The 15,259-nt window shown below is 52.7% G+C and overlaps 6 protein-coding genes across 6 annotated transcripts; 4 read left to right on the top strand and 2 right to left on the bottom strand.

Moving 5' to 3' along the window:
* Positions 1-1,380: 1,380 nt before the first annotated feature.
* Positions 1,381-3,015, bottom strand: BKA58DRAFT_386497 (3-oxoacyl-reductase). The gene is made up of 3 exons (XM_046170474.1): positions 2,460-3,015; positions 2,109-2,404; positions 1,381-2,058 (listed from the first exon to the last, which is right to left on the bottom strand). The coding sequence occupies exons 1-3, from the start codon at positions 2,615-2,617 to the stop codon at positions 1,616-1,618; spliced, it is 897 nt and encodes a 298-aa protein (XP_046024124.1). The 5' UTR covers positions 2,618-3,015; the 3' UTR covers positions 1,381-1,615.
* A 9-nt stretch (positions 3,016-3,024) lies between these two features.
* On the top strand, positions 3,025-4,685 carry BKA58DRAFT_470084 (DASH complex subunit Ask1-domain-containing protein). The gene is made up of 3 exons (XM_046175174.1): positions 3,025-3,250; positions 3,297-4,313; positions 4,366-4,685. Exons 1-3 carry the CDS (start codon positions 3,160-3,162, stop codon positions 4,500-4,502), a joined length of 1,245 nt encoding a protein of 414 aa, XP_046024123.1. The 5' UTR covers positions 3,025-3,159; the 3' UTR covers positions 4,503-4,685.
* Positions 4,686-4,713: 28 nt separating this feature from the next.
* BKA58DRAFT_190452 (phosphatidylinositol 3 and 4-kinase-domain-containing protein) lies at positions 4,714-7,573 on the top strand. The gene is made up of 2 exons (XM_046165596.1): positions 4,714-6,214; positions 6,263-7,573. The coding sequence occupies exons 1-2, from the start codon at positions 4,772-4,774 to the stop codon at positions 7,115-7,117; spliced, it is 2,298 nt and encodes a 765-aa protein (XP_046024122.1). The 5' UTR covers positions 4,714-4,771; the 3' UTR covers positions 7,118-7,573.
* A 669-nt stretch (positions 7,574-8,242) lies between these two features.
* BKA58DRAFT_317764 (DNA repair protein rad5) lies at positions 8,243-11,820 on the top strand (the record flags this gene model as incomplete). Its single annotated transcript, XM_046167642.1, has 4 exons — positions 8,243-9,064; positions 9,117-10,784; positions 10,844-11,307; positions 11,361-11,820. The coding sequence occupies 4 exons, from the start codon at positions 8,243-8,245 to the stop codon at positions 11,818-11,820; spliced, it is 3,414 nt and encodes a 1,137-aa protein (XP_046024121.1).
* A 168-nt stretch (positions 11,821-11,988) lies between these two features.
* Positions 11,989-13,095, bottom strand: BKA58DRAFT_386492 (haloacid dehalogenase). Its single transcript, XM_046170473.1, has one exon. The coding sequence runs from the start codon at positions 12,837-12,839 to the stop codon at positions 12,117-12,119; it is 723 nt and encodes a 240-aa protein (XP_046024120.1). The 5' UTR covers positions 12,840-13,095; the 3' UTR covers positions 11,989-12,116.
* Positions 13,096-13,308: 213 nt separating this feature from the next.
* BKA58DRAFT_440672 (serum paraoxonase/arylesterase-like protein) lies at positions 13,309-14,823 on the top strand (the record flags this gene model as incomplete). Its single annotated transcript, XM_046173768.1, has 4 exons — positions 13,309-13,574; positions 13,649-14,084; positions 14,136-14,727; positions 14,780-14,823. The coding sequence occupies 4 exons, from the start codon at positions 13,309-13,311 to the stop codon at positions 14,821-14,823; spliced, it is 1,338 nt and encodes a 445-aa protein (XP_046024119.1).
* Between the last annotated feature and the right edge of the window lie 436 nt (positions 14,824-15,259).

The raw sequence follows: 15,259 nt of genomic DNA, 5'->3' as shown, positions 1-15,259 counted from the left end.
GTTGCTTTTGCGAGCACATAGCAGTCGTTGGTGAAGACTCGCATGTGTGATCAAACAGACAATGTGCGAGCGACTGCTCGATCACCTACAGCAATGTCCACACTACTGATCAAGAGCTAAACCATATAGATTTGCCGATATTGGTAATGTTGGCAAGCCGCCGCCATGCGGCATCCACGCATGATGGTATACTTCACAATCTGAGTCACGCTAGAGATGGGAAACTCCATACACGCGCCAAAGATGTACGAATGATGTTTTATTGGTACAACACAAAACTGATAATATTTCTAACTAAGCTTCCTCTACGCTGGATCTTTCCTAGTAGTTCTTCGCTGCTGTAGGCTGGGGTACTAGGAGTCGTAATATAGCGGTTAGTGTTGGCCCCTCTCATTCACTGACATCCGTTCGTAATCTCTTTGTCTATTTCACTCCTGACAGTTTCGATACTAGTTCTCATCTGCTCAGTGAAATCTCTCAAGGCCATGTATCCCGCCTGCGACATGGGAACACTCTCCACATGGACTACTCAATGCTCCCATGTCCTCCAGCCATTTGATGTGTTTGTTGCGCAGTTCCGAGGATCTCAGATCTTCGCCAGCTTGCTGAGCTGCGTTCGCGCTCTGCTGGTGTGGTGACTCCGCTGGATCTTGTTCAGGTCGGTTGGTTCCACGTCGGCCAAGCAGCCCGCTGAGACTTGGGGGGGCCATGGGTCGGTGTTGGGCGTTAGGTTAGAATTGAAGACATGTGACCGCGACAGCTGGGAGTTAAGTTGGTCTAGTGTGATGCTACATGTAAGCGAGTATAAGTAACTAAATCCTGGAGTTTGTCGTGTACCAACAGCACCGTATCGAAGAGTCTGGAACAAAGAAGCATAGACTAGAAAATCTAGGAAAAGAGACGAAGGAGCTAGAACAGTTTGGCAGATCTGTAACCATATGCATATGACCGCACTGTGTAATGAAGATTATCTAGCTATCGTAGCATCCTACACCCCACCCGGCGATCAATCTACCCTCGCCCTGCGGCCAATCCCCCGTCCAACGTCCCCCAACAAGCTTCTCAACCCAACTATCACAGTCTGTGTTCCTGAAACCTGAAGGCCACCCAGTCCGTCAAGCTGACCCTCAGCTTCGAAAACACGCGCCTGTCAACTATCTAATACCGCTTCATCAACTGTGACAAGGGAGGCAAGTCTGGCGCCAGGTAAACTTGCATTATGGCTGACCCTCGAGCGTGGATTTGCATGTGCGGCAAGTGGAGTAGGGTTGCTTTGGTGACCCACATGGCCAAGACGACCGAAACGTTCGAATTCATAGTAATCCCAGGGCACGTGTTGAGACCTTGTACCAGACAAGGCATAGAAATCACCGCCGGGTCAGAAACTCATGATGATATTTATCTTGTGATGGATACGGAGTAGGGTTTTGGGATGATAGAAGGTTGGTGTATCGCAACTGAGCATAGGGTGGTTTATATAGAGTAAGTTGAAACCGGAATGCTGGCGGTACCAAGTGAGCAGGCGCATAGCTACAAAGACCAACTGGATGCCAACAATAGAACAAGACATGGGCACGTAGAAAGTATAGCCGTTGTCATCATCTGTCAGCATGAATTAAGTGAAGATGATACCACCGTCAATGACAATAGTCTGCCCCGTCATGTAGTCGCTGTCCTTACTGCATAGGAAGCTCACCGTACTGCTCACATCTTCTGGTACACTAGTCCGGCCCAGCGCAATCAGCTCGTCGGTGTACTTCTTGATTGTGTCGCCCTTCTTCGCTCCCGTCTTTTCGCCCAGCTTTTCGTCGATCAGATCCCACATGGCGGTGCCGACAATACCGGGCGCATAGGCGTTCACAGTGATCTTGTGTTCAGCCATCTCCATGGCAAAGGCTTGAGTAAGACCACGGACGGCCCATTTGGAGGCGCTGTAGTGAGACAGAAGTGCGAAGGGCTTGAATGCTACGATTGACGCTGCGCCGAGAATCTTGCCTCCGTTGCCTTGCGAGATCATTTGCTTAGCGGCTGTGGAGTAGCAATTGTAGACGCCGTATACTACAGACTTGTCAGCGAGCCTTTGTTACTTTGCCCGAATATAGTCTTACCATTGACTTCGAACATGCGCTTGAGATCCTGTTCCGTCAGATCGAGAAGTGCCTTGACTTGCGCGATGCCGGCATTCGCTACCATGGTGTTTAAAGGTCCTAGTTCGGAAACCGACGCTTTCACCAGGCCTTGGACCTCGCTCAAATTCGATACGTCAGCGGTATATGCGAAAGACTTTCGCCCTAGGCCTTGTATCTCTTTTACGACTTCATCGGCCCCAGATTTGTTGGCTTCAACGTCGTTGATGCAGACATCGTATCCATCATTAGCTAGTCGAAGAGCGATGGCCTTGCCGCTGTCCCAGGTTAGTCAATCCTATTGATCGCATTCAAGAAGTCCACGGGTCTCACATTCCGCGAGCAGAGCCCGTTACGATGGCTGTTCTATTCTGGTCTGAAGTGACTGCGTAACTGCGCGCCCATCGTGGTGCTCGGGCAGCCGCTCGTGGTATACTGGCGAGTCTCGGGACAGTCTGATAGACTGTTCTTGGTGGTAGACGAAACGACATGGTGATTTTGTTCTAGAGTATCGGAAACCGAGGGGTTAATGCGAAGCAGAGACAGATGATTGTACAAAAGGGACAGCGAAGGAGTCGAGCATGCACCTCAGCGGCTACATATGAATATGCTTTACCCCAGATCTCCTCACCCACAATACCGGGAAGCTCATATGGGCTAACCGGGCATGCGGAACAGGCGTAGCGTATGCATAACCCCTCTCGTACCATGGGCATGTCGGTTGCATGGCGCAACCCTACGCATCCTCATCGGGTTTAAGAGGTCCGGGAATGACGTTCACAGGTTTGTTGGTCTAGTGCGAGTGCAGCAATCACACGAGTCGAGCGGTACGGTTCCGCACGCTTGTTCGGGCGATTATGAGTCGAGTTTGAGAAAAGCATCGTAGTCGACAGACGCGTAACGAGGAGAGCTAGTGCTGGGTGAAGGTGCGGGGAACTTCGGGGGTGCCAAGAAATCGCGAGTCTTCGTTCCAAACTCGACGAAGCGCGTGTGGCACCAACCGCGCATACCATTGCTAGACGCGAACTACACCATGTCGCGTATGAGTATGGCGCCGCAGCGCAATTTGTCGCTGACAGAGGAATTGGAGAAACTAGAGCAGTCCATTACCCTGACACTGCAAGGTAAACACAGCTTCGAGCACCCCACTATCGCGACTGACACGAGCAGAAATCGACCAAAACTTCAGCCGCGCTCATCGCATCGTCACAACCGGAATTCTACCGATCGTCGAACAATACGGGAAACATTCGGAGGCTGTTTGGGAGGGTTCCAAGTTCTGGAAACAGTTCTTCGAGGCCAGCGCCAATGTGTCTCTATCGGGCTACGAAGCCCCCGAGCAAGACGAGTCAGCTGTACAAGATGAGACTGAACAGTCACAAACGTACGATGATGAGACGGCCGAGGACGAGGATACCGTGACTGGAACGACGACAACACCACCACGACCCTTGTCCGCACAAGAAGATGCCGAATCGACTCTCGCTTTCGACTCGCCTTCGCTCGGACACAGCACTCCGCGGGCTCCACCTTCCACCACAGGAGGCAAACATCATGAGGATGAGGAAGAGAGCGAATATGAGGAGCAGCCTCAGTTCGCTGGCATGTCTTCGCCATACGAGGCATTGAAATCCGAATTCAGACCCAACATTGGCGGCACGAAGACGCCGAAGCTGGAGCCTGTCACGCCTGGCAAGTCGCAAGCCCTTCCAGATATGAGCGGCTTTGAATCTTCGCCCTTCATGCAGCCTACCGCCACGAAACAATCCTACGTTAACAACGACCCGCTGCTCCATCGCGTTCTCGACAAGACATACCGCGTACAAGCTACACCACTTATCAGCCCGAGAAAGTACAAACCAACGGGTGCTTTCACCCCTCGCACCGGCGGTCAGCGCGGAGCACCTACGCCACGAAGCGCAGCTACCAAGTTACTAGACTTCGACTCTTCACCTCCCTCTTCACCAGCACCACAACTACGTGCCGACATCTTTTCGCCCATGAAGACGCCGCGGACACCGGGTATAAGCGTGCAGACACCTGCAAAGGGCAAACAGCCCATGAGTATCCACCGGACTGGCGGCACAATCTTCGATGACAGCGACGAAGAGGACGACGATGTTGACTTCAGTCCTCCGAAGACGATACAATTCCACATTCCCCAGAGCAAGCTGATGCAGACGCCTGGTAAGATCCCCCCCTTCCTTATATCTTAGGCAAATGCTAACATACGGAACAGCGCGAGAAGCTAGCAAGCGTATTGTGGATGACTTGCTTATGACAGCTGGCGGCGATATCACAGACTCAACGGGCGGTATGGATGAGGACAGTCCGAGTGTGGTAAGACGGCAAGTGGATCTTGACGATAGCTTTTAGATGATGGATCGATGCCGCGAATAGTTGAGTAGCTCTTTGAGCGTGTTACAGATAGACTTCGATACCCCACAACATATAGAACTTTAGTCGATCTAGAATCAGATGCACGGTGTGGGCGTCTTGCATGTGATGATCCACAGCGGAACACTAGCGCCTGAGACCCCTGCAGCAGCTGTGTCCGTGGTCGTCATTTCACCATAATCGCAGGCCTCAACTCACAAACAGCAAACTCCGACCGACCTTGATTCCTTCGCTCTCCCAAACCTGCAATGCCGAAATCAAAACGACCGCCAACTTCGGGTTACGCCCGAATAGCCCAAGCGGAGGAAGAAGAAGACGACTCCGGCAGCGACTTCGAGGGCGACCACCACCAGAATCCCCTGTCTAACGCGCAATATGCACCAATACAACCGCAGAGGAATTCGAACATGCGTATGAATGGCTCAGGCGCGAGTTCACCGAATCACAAAAAGGGACCGTCCGGACGACGGCAACGTGCCAATTCCGGCGTGGACATTAAGGCCATCAATGCGCGGTTCGAGCGATGGGCCGACGAGATTGCGCAGAAATTCAAAATCAAGAAGCAGAAAGACTCGGCAGAAGACGAGACGCTCGAGATCCACCACTCCGTCTTCCAAGCGCCAGACTGGGTGCGACCGGCAACGGCAGAGTCGCTCACATTTGACTACGATGTGCCCTCCGATCGCTTGACGAAGCTCGAATTCGACGATATCGTGGAAAGCGTCAGGACGGCCATCGAGATGGAAGTACATCCCTTGTTGATCACACAGGGCAGTTCCGGCAGCTACTTCGCGCGCACCACACAGGGCAAGGTGGTGGGCGTGTTCAAGCCTAAAGACGAAGAGCCCTACGCGTCGCGCAACCCCAAATGGACGAAGTGGATACATCGCAACCTGTTTCCATTCTTCTTCGGTCGCGCCTGCCTTATTCCCAACCTCTCCTACATCTCCGAAGCCGCCGCATACGTCCTCGATACCCAGCTCCGCACCAACCTCGTACCCTACACCGACGTCGTGGGTCTTTCCTCAAAATCCTTCCATTACGACTTTTGGGATCGGCGCGCATACTACAGGAAAAGGAAGCCATTTCCTGAGAAGCTGGGAAGTTTCCAGGTATTCCTGAAGGGCTTCAAGGACGCGAACATCTTCCTCAAGGAGAACCCATGGCCAGATCAGCATAATGCAGGCTACAATGCCGACAGGGCGGCGCGCAAGAAGAAGCGGAGATGGGCCGAGGACTGCAGACCGACTGGCTCGCAGTCAGACGGCGAGGACGAGGACGAACAATCGGGCAATGGAGACGCGCAGCATCAACGGAGAGGCTTCTGGACGCCTGCAATTCAACAGTCGTTCAGAGAGCAGTTGGAGAAACTGGTGATTCTCGACTACATCATGCGGAACACCGACAGAGGCCTGGACAACTGGATGATCAAGATCGACCAGAAGACGCAGCAGGCCACCATCGTCGCAGAACCGCCCAAGATGGAGCGCGATGATGATGACGACGACGAAGACCATCAACCGAGCTCCTACACGAGGCAATCGATGGAGGAATCTGATCCGTACGGGCGAAGGGAACCCATGACCACGACTAGCCGGTCGAACACCCCCATGCAGAGTGGGCCGACACCCACAGTGACCATTGGTGCCATTGACAACAGCTTGTCATGGCCCTGGAAGCACCCTGATGCTGTGAGTACCTCTTTCAAAACCTCTACGACTATGCTGACATGACTACAGTGGCGCAGCTATCCCTTTGGATGGCTGTTTCTACCCGTCTCCCTCATCGGCCAGCCCTTCTCCGAGGCCACTCGCCGCCACTTCCTTCCCCTCCTCACCTCGAAACAATGGTGGAGCGACACACAATCGGCACTCCGAAAGTGCTTCTCACAAGATGCCGATTTTAAGGAGCGCATGTATGCGAAACAAATCGCGGTCATGAAGGGACAGGCATGGAATGTGGTAGAGACACTCAAGACACCCGACCTTGGGCCTCTCGAGCTCACAAGAAGGGCACGTGTATGCGTGTGGGATGACATTGTCGAGATACCCATTGCTGTGCCGCTGAGGGCTCCGTCCGCGGAGATGCGGAGGAAACAGCCACCAGGCAGACAACCAAGGGTGGAGGAAGAGCATGAAGAGATGGATATCACAGCTGTCTCAACGCCGCCACAGAAGCCCCAGAAAGATCTCCTCATGAACTCGCCACCCCTCGAGTCTGCACACGAGAATCGCTTCAACCTTACGCGCGGCTCTTCTTCTCTCGACGTAAGACGTCCTGATCAAGGTCCAGAATCGCCAGCGACAGTGAGCGACGTGTACTGGGGCTCGCGGAACGTGAACAGTCATTCAAACAGTCGGCCTCCCCATCAGTCGCGAATGAGTTACGATGCGCCTCGCCGGAGCACGCGCGACTCACGACACCACAGACGACTCTCCCTAACGCATAGGAGAGACCTTGATGATTATGGCTTTGACGACGATGGCGATCTAGGATATGCTGCAAATGAAGATATGGAAGGTAACAGGAAAAAGGTCATTGTAGAACGTCTGGAGATGGTCAAGGGCCGGAACCCGGTGTTTACCTGGTGCTGAGCAGATCATCGCCCACTTTGAGGCATTTTTTTACATTGTGAGATTGTGTGTGTGTGAGAGCTGTCTTACATCACGGGCGCAAGGTCACTGTTACCATAGCATAGGCATCTGGTTGGGCAGCATGAGAGGCGTTTTGTCGTACAGAATCTACGGATAGCAACATGTGTGTGTGTGTAGTAGCGGGACAGCTCCGCTATCCTGCTGGTGCACCCACACCTTCGCGTACGCTGCGCAACCCCCACACCCTTTAATAACCTGAGTGATACATGCGCGTCGTCCGCGAGCTGATGAGATTCTTGCTTGCTTCTCTTGTGCAATCTTTATCGGTTCTCCCCGACGATCGCGGGCAGCAACCCTTTGCCGATGTCCCGTGAATTATCGAGAGGGTCATCTGACACTCTTGCTAGCCCTTCTCAGCCACACGCGATGACTTCCCACGATCAACAGGAAAGGCAACAGCGCCATTTCATCCACGCACCATGGTACAAATGAATGACTCTTTGTTTACCTGAACCTACATCCACACGCATTGTTGCCTGGCAAACCTGCCGCCGCTGAACCGCGAAACCATACGTCTACCTTCACTTACCCGACGACCGGGTATACTAAGCGACTACACGCCATCATCTCAACATTCGAGCCTCGGAACTTCGCGTCCTGTATCGACCGCAACCAGATCTCAGGGGACTCACAGCATTTCTGGGGGGCTCTCTGAGCGCATCGAGGCACCCTGAAAACGCGAGATTTGTGGCAAGCAAAAGGATCAAGGCTTGGCATTCGGACTATCAGATGCGCTTCGGCATCAACATCGTTGGAAGGGCTGGAAGAGCTTGGAAGCGCTGAGGGACCTGCCAGAATTACCTGAAGCTCTCTCACCTGTAGAGCGCGCGTGGCTTTCTTTGCAAGCCCATCATGGACAAGTTTAATCCCGCCCTATTACTTGACCCGAGGAGGGTACGTAGAACAGGTATATCTTCACAATCTCTCTTTCTCTTCACCTTCTTCCACCTCTTTACCCAAAATCGCCTACTCGCCTTTGATATTCATTTGCCCTGGTGTTGATGACCTCAACGCATCTTCGTCATTGCTCCTTCCCCTTGACCACCACGCCCATCACAGCCTAGCATGGAGACTACAGGCGGTAGTTCAGCTTCTGACTCCTCTGAGAGATCGGAGCTGGCCGTATACGAGCCTTCTGTATACGAGTCGGCCGGCTATGAGCCTGCTGTTCCTGAAACTGAGCCTGCTGCCTACGACCCCACTGTCACCTCCTCACCCGTTGATTCGCTGCCGGACGCACCTACGTCCACAAGTCACCCAGGCGCCGAAGCAGAAGTAGAACCACCCCCAGAACTAACCACGCTCGTGCCAGGCGACCACACGACCCACCACAACCACGCCCATCACAACAACGGAACGCCTGCAGCACACATTCCTCAGTTTGACCCACGCGCGCTTCTCAACCCAACATCGTCGAATCCGAAGCGCCCTGCGTCATCCGGTAACGACACTGACCGCGGTCGTACTGACCCCACTATTGCTGGACAAGTCTCGCTTGTCGAACGCCTACACAACGTTCAAGAACGTACGTCATCACCTGCCAAGCGCATCAAAACAGAAGATCCGCGGAGGCAGAAGAATAGCAATCGGGCCAAATTTGCGGGTGGGAGTGCACTTGACCTCAGCCAGAACGGGCAATCACCGGCTCCACTGCCGCAGGGACCGGCAATCGACTTGACCATGAGCGACGACGAAGATGAAATCCAAGTCGTTCATGACAACAGCAACGATGACATCTGCATTGGCAAGCTCAAGCAGACCTACATACAGGCTCACATGGTTCCTTTTCCTGACCCCAAAAAGTTCGCTGGCAATCATGGTGGCCAAAGCAGGATTAAGGTATCTTTCCGCAGGGGTGGCGGTCACAAGGGAAACCAAATCATCATGGTAAGATTGCAATGCAAGATAACATGTGTAATATAAACTGACCAGTAATTAGGTGCTTGACGGTATGGGTAAAGAGTTCGGCAGGGTCGACATGAAGACCGCACAAGGTCTCACACCACTGATCGACAGCGCGCAAACCAACGGTCTAAAGTGGCTGGCCTGGACTGAACCACGCCGGAAGCTTCCCAATGAGGGACCACCTGGCAGTCAGATCTCTGCACTTGTCGGTATGACTTTACAGCTGTACTGTCCGCGTAAGTCTGCAGATCACCTTGGAAGGCATCTCAGGAGTAAGAATCTTATCCTTGAGAACCCCGTCTTCGAACTCGCACGCCATGATTACTACAATCCGCAGTCCAAGGAGACTTTCCAGAAGAATCAAGTGGGACAACCCGACTTCCAGATGACCACTCAGTACGCCGTTGGTGGTCCTGCCACAAATACCTACGTCCTTCGGAGTGTCGATGAGATCCGCGCTGATGTCGAAGACGTCTTCGATACGGTTGTCAGTGGCTCAGAAGAAGTTCCGATTCGAGAACCTTCAACGCTCATCAAAACCGAGCTGTACCCGCATCAAAAGCAAGCGCTTTACTTCATGGTCGACCACGAACAAGAACATCCGCCAGATATCTACGATCAACGCAAGGACTCCTTGTGGACTCCGAAGTATCGGGATAATGGACGCAAGTATTACATGCACATCATCACCGGCGAACAGACGGAAGATCAGCCCAGACCTAGTCTTGGTGGTATCCTGGCTGACGAGATGGGACTGGGTAAGACGCTTAGCATCCTATCACTCATATGCGACGATGCCTCGATTGCATCCGCCAAAGACTTCTGCCAGAAGAGGCCACCCCCGAGGCCCTACCCAGCCATGATTCAGCCCACCATCAACAGTCGAGCAACACTTCTCGTTTGCCCTCTCAGCACCATGACGAACTGGAAGGAGCAGATCAAGGAGCACTTTCCACAGGGCAAAAGCACCCTGAAGTGGAAGCGGTACCACGGTTCAGACCGGTTCAGCATGACACCCGAGTTTCTTGCAGATCACGACATAATCTTGACGACGTACCACATCATTGCAAAAGACCTCGCAGACAGAAAGCGAGCGTTGCCATACATTAACTGGTTCCGCATTGTTCTAGACGAAGCACATACCATTCGCAATCCGACCAATCAGTCCAAGGCAGCATGTATGATGATGGGTCAGCGTCGTTGGGCTGTAACCGGTACGCCTGTCCAAAATCGACTTGAAGATCTTGGTGCCCTCTTCAACTTCATCAAGCTGAAGCCTTTCGATACACCCAGTGGCTTCAACCAGTTCATTCTCGGTCCTTTCAAGAACGCTGACCCCAACGTTGTAACGAAGCTTCAGCTGCTTGTCAGCACCGTTACCATTCGTCGTACTAAGGAGATTATCAAGGACGAGGTCCCCAAGAAGCTTGACTACGTTGTCAAATTGCAGTTCTCTAAGGAAGAGCGGCAGCTACACGACTGGTTCGAGAAGGATACTCAACGCAAGGTGGCTGCGGTCACCCAGGGCGATAAGATGGGTGGACGATCATACGCCAGGATTTTGACCGCCATCCTCAATCTTCGATTGATCTGCGCTCACGGCCGTGATCTGCTCAGTGAAGAAGCGCTCAAGACCACTGACGGCATGACTTATGAGAAGCCCATGGAGATAGATGAAGAGGAGAGCGATAGGCCGCAGCTTGTAAGTAATATCCGTGTACGAACTGTTGTGAGATATTTACTGACTACATCGATCTTTAGACACGTCAGCAGGCCTACGAGATGCTCAATCTCCTCGAATCCACGAGTGCAGCTGACTGCCTGTACTGCCCAGACAAGAAGTCTCTGTTAGATGCGGACTCTGACGACGAGGACGAGGATGGCAACATTCAGGACGATATTGGTTATATGACCACATGCTATCACCTGGTCTGCCCACGCCACATCAAGAAGCTGAAGGACCAATGGAAGGAAAACCTCATGGCAGATGGCTCAGTTCGATGCCACGTTTGTGACGACGTCAACCGGCCCACGGTCCTCAAGCTCGAGCGCACGGACTATTACAACTACATTGAGGAGCAGAACCAGATTCGAAAAGACCCAAAGTTGGCGAAAAAGATCGGAAGTTACACCGGCCCGCATACAAAGACTCAAGCTCTGCTCAACGACCTGCAAGAGTTCCGTGTATGGAGCGAGCAAAACCCGGATGAGAGGCCGATCAAAAGGTGAGTTGATGCCTACATTGCCACACGAAGACGTCCTAAACTGACTTGCACAGCATTGTATTCTCCTCATGGACCACACACCTCGACCTCATCGAGATCGCTCTTAAGAACGCCGGTCACTCGCTCGTCCGCCTAGACGGTCGCATGACCCGCGAGAACCGCGACAAGTCCATGCAAGCACTCCGCGAGAACCCGGCGGTCCGTGTCATGCTCGTATCCATCGGTGCCGGAGGTCTCGGTCTCAACTTGACAACCGCCAACAAGGTGTTCATGATGGAGCCACAGTTCAACCCCGCGGCTGAGGCACAGGCCGTCGATCGAGTTCACCGACTAGGCCAGGATAGGGAGGTTACGATCAAACGCTTCATCATGCAGGATAGCTTTGAGGAGAAGATGTTGGTGCTCCAGGGCAAGAAGAAGGCCCTAGCTGATCTTACCATGGCCAAGGAGCGTAAGAGCAAGGAGGAGGCTACCAAGCAGAGGTTGGAGGAGCTCAGGAGTCTATTCAGGTAGAGCGCACGTGACTTGCATGTTTGGTAGGGAAAACGGCTTTCGGTGTGCGGGCTGCTCTAGGAATGGGCGGTGTCTTGCACAGGTCTTTAGCATCATAGTGTAGCTGGACGGATACATCTGCGTGATTGTGGACTTATGAGAGGTTTTTAGCCTTACGTAGTAGCGAGGCTTAGGCCAAATATTCTTGATACTCTACAACTCATCTCATGCCCTGCAGCCTACAACGGCACGAAGTATCAAACTGCGAAACATTTGAGAGCAATGTAAACGCCTAGGTGATTTACTTTACGCCAAACTCACTTGCTCTCCTTCAACTTGATCAAGAGATCCTCCATACTAGACGCATACAAATCGAACTCACCGAAGACATCGGTACACGGATCATGTTCCTCAAAGTCCAAATACGCAGTCTTGAACCCGGCCTTCCTCGCAGCGATCAAATCCCACGCATGCGCTGCAACAAACCACCTCTCGCCCTCCCGCTTCCCTAACCCCCGTTCTGTCAGATGTCTATCCGCCGTCTCATACACCCTAACATCCGGTTTCGCAATTTTGATAGCATCACAGCTAAGCAGATGCTCTGCATCTAGCTCAATCCCCGCATGACGGTAGTAATCCAAACTCGTCTCCGACCCCCCGTTCGTAACGCCATAAACATCCCAGCCCGCCTCTCTCAACCCATCGAAACACTTTTTCAGCCCATCACGCGGCCCCATGGCTTTGAACGCTTTCATCACTTCGTCAACATCCTCGTCGGTGATGGCGTCAAGGGGTAGGTCTACGACGGCACATGCGCGACGGAAAGTCGACTTCAGGACTTGCGCGATGGGCACGTAGGAGCCGCTCATGGATACGTAGGTGAAGTCGCGTTGGGCGGCATAGAACCAGCTGAAGAAGAGGGTCTTGGGGTCTACGGCTGCGGTGGTGAGTTTGGGGCCTAGCCGGGATTGGATGGTGGTGATGGGGGCGGAGAAGGCGAAACAGGTGCCTATTACGTCGAAGGAGGCTGATTTTGTCATTTTGAGTGATTTGGGACCGGAAACGGTTTTGGAGAGGTTGTAGGTGCTGCTGGGGACTGGGAGGGCTGATACTGTGTATCGTGTGGTAAGCCGACCTCGGGAGGATGGAGATGCGCTGACCGAATTGGGTGGAGAGACCCTGTGACGTCAGCCTCCCCAGGGATCAGGCCGAACAGCTGTCCCCAGCGCTACTACTCGCATCTCATAGCAGCGATATGGTCTCGGCGAAACAAGAACTTAGGCTCGGTGGTGAGGTATGCCTGGAGGTCCTTCAGCAGCCCACGTGCTCCGCGCGCGGATCGAGGGACCTCAGGATTTTACTGGAGCTGAACAAGGGCGCCTTACCTGTTACGACCCCTGCAAGCCTTGCTCAGCCGTACCTCTAGGTATCGACGTGAGATATAAGCTCATCCTTTCCTCCATCTCCCGTTCATCTTTCGCTTCGTTTTCTTGGGTTACAGCGTACGCCATGCCTAGTATAGCGAAGACTGTGTACTGGGCGCTTGTTGTAGCGTGGGGCGCGTCGCTCTACCAAATCTACTTGAAAGACCTTTTTGCGATTACTTTTGGTGTTGGGCGCGTGATACAGAGTATCGAAGACTTCCCAGAGTTTAGCTGTCGCCGTTTAGTACATCCAAGCCTGGAGGCGTGCGAGGATATTTGGCTGGACAATGAGGGGAGAACGTTGTATGCTGCTTGTGCAGGTACGGCGGCCAGACTGGCTTGGAATCAAGCGTACGTTATTACACACACCTCCATGTTACTGCGAAACAACGCAGTTTCGCGGCCTTCAGTACTAACTTTTGAAGCATGAACGACCTCAACGTAACTGGACGACGGCCTGGCGGCTCAGAACTCCTCGCCTTGGACATCGACGAGCCTGGTGAAGACGGTCTTTACAATCTTCGCAGTATCAAGCCGATAGGCCATTACAAAGGAGCGACTGGAAACGCGGATCTCGATCTCCTGGGCTTCGATGTTCAGATCTTGGATGATAACACTATTCGCTTCTACTTTGTCAACCAACGACCACCAGTCGATGCGTCCAATAGCATTGTCGATGCTTCTGAAAGCGGCGCAAACTCGACAGTCGAGATCTTCGAGATGAGGAAAGGGCAGGAACAGATGCGACACGTTCGCACCGTCTTTTCCGATGAGATTTGGACGCCAAACCGTGTCGCGGCGCTTGGTGATGGCTCTGGTGGATTTCTGGTTACGAATGATCACTCAGTCAAGGTTGGCATGGTAGGTGATACTCATATCTGACCTGGGAACATAGCGACTAACGTTTATCAGCGCCGAGAACTCGACTACTTCATCGGTGGAGGAAACGTCGCCTATTGCGACGGAGCTGGAAATTGTCACGCAGCCTACGACGGCAGCGAGGAGCGCGAGTTCACTCAATCAGACGCGCCCAGTGAGCCAAAGTACAGGATCTACCTCAACAAGGCGCTCAAATACCTTCCCAAGACGAAGCTTAAATTCCCCAACGGACTAGCGCTCGGCCGAGACGGTCTCTTCTACGTCCCCAGCTCCATCGACGGTCAAATCCGCGTCCTAGCACTCCAGCCCGACAAGACTCTCAGCATCGTCGATACCATTCACGTAGGAATGCCGCTCGACAACATCTCCCCAGACGCGAACGGCGATATGTACGTCGCGGGTTTCCCAAACCTATACCAAGCTGGCAAAGGATTCGACGATCCTTACAACGACATCTCACCCGTTACCATCTGGCGTGTTAGGAAGACAGTGGATGTTGGTAAGACTGGCGTGAGGAGTGTAGATTATAGGGTTGAGAAGGTTATCGAAGATAAAGATGGGAAGGTGTTGAGTGGGAGTACGACGGTCAGGCATGATGTTAAGACCGGGAGGTTGTTTGTCAGTGGTAAGTTGACGGTGATGATGGGCGAGAACGAGTGTGCGCTAACATTAGACAGCTGCGGTGCACCCATTCCTTGTGGTTTGCGAACCTACGAAATGAGAAATGATGCTGAGGCCACAATTGCGCCACGTTCAAGGAAAGACCAAGCACCTACGTAAAATTATTAGCCTGGAAGTCTACATGAGCTCGGGAATCTCTTTTCGTTCATTTTGACGCTGATGTAGACTGCAGCGCACTTGTTTAGTTTTTCCCTTGTATGACGTGATCAACGGATGGAAACGCCATGATAAGGAGTCTATCAAGCTGAATCCATGGGCTGTATCAGAGCGACAGGGTTATCGATATCAAATGATGTGCGTTTCACACAATTCGCCCTTAGCCTTTCCTTTCCAAAGTCTTGTGCGCCAAGTTCCATGTTATCTGGCATTCCGATACATCGTTCACAGAGAGCTCATGAGCGATAATTTTGAAGTAAATGTCAGACTTCTAGTTCATGTCAGCTTCCACTTTTGCTTTCGGGACAGGATCTTCGATA

Source organism: Alternaria rosae (assembly GCF_020736505.1).
Source record: "Alternaria rosae strain MPI-PUGE-AT-0040 chromosome Unknown BKA58scaffold_6, whole genome shotgun sequence".
Lineage (NCBI taxonomy): Eukaryota > Fungi > Ascomycota > Dothideomycetes > Pleosporales > Pleosporaceae > Alternaria > Alternaria rosae.
Note: the sequence above shows the minus strand (reverse complement) of the source record. Positions and strands in the feature narration are given on the sequence as shown.

Excerpts from the sequence above, each read along its gene's own strand:
- BKA58DRAFT_386497 (XM_046170474.1), bottom strand. The coding sequence starts at position 2,617 with ATGTCGTTTCGTCTACCACCAAGAACAGTCTATCAGACTGTCCCGAGA. Across the intron at positions 2,405-2,459 it reads ACGGGCTCTGCTCGCGGAAT|CGGCAAGGCCATCGCTCTTC; the intron begins GTGAGACCCGTG and ends AACCTGGGACAG. Across the intron at positions 2,059-2,108 it reads GCGCATGTTCGAAGTCAATG|TATACGGCGTCTACAATTGC; the intron begins GTAAGACTATAT and ends ACAAGTCTGTAG.
- BKA58DRAFT_470084 (XM_046175174.1), top strand. The coding sequence starts at position 3,160 with ATGTCGCGTATGAGTATGGCGCCGCAGCGCAATTTGTCGCTGACAGAG. Across the intron at positions 3,251-3,296 it reads CATTACCCTGACACTGCAAG|AAATCGACCAAAACTTCAGC; the intron begins GTAAACACAGCT and ends TGACACGAGCAG. Across the intron at positions 4,314-4,365 it reads CAAGCTGATGCAGACGCCTG|CGCGAGAAGCTAGCAAGCGT; the intron begins GTAAGATCCCCC and ends CATACGGAACAG.
- BKA58DRAFT_190452 (XM_046165596.1), top strand. The coding sequence starts at position 4,772 with ATGCCGAAATCAAAACGACCGCCAACTTCGGGTTACGCCCGAATAGCC. Across the intron at positions 6,215-6,262 it reads CCTGGAAGCACCCTGATGCT|TGGCGCAGCTATCCCTTTGG; the intron begins GTGAGTACCTCT and ends ACATGACTACAG.
- BKA58DRAFT_386492 (XM_046170473.1), bottom strand. The coding sequence starts at position 12,839 with ATGACAAAATCAGCCTCCTTCGACGTAATAGGCACCTGTTTCGCCTTC.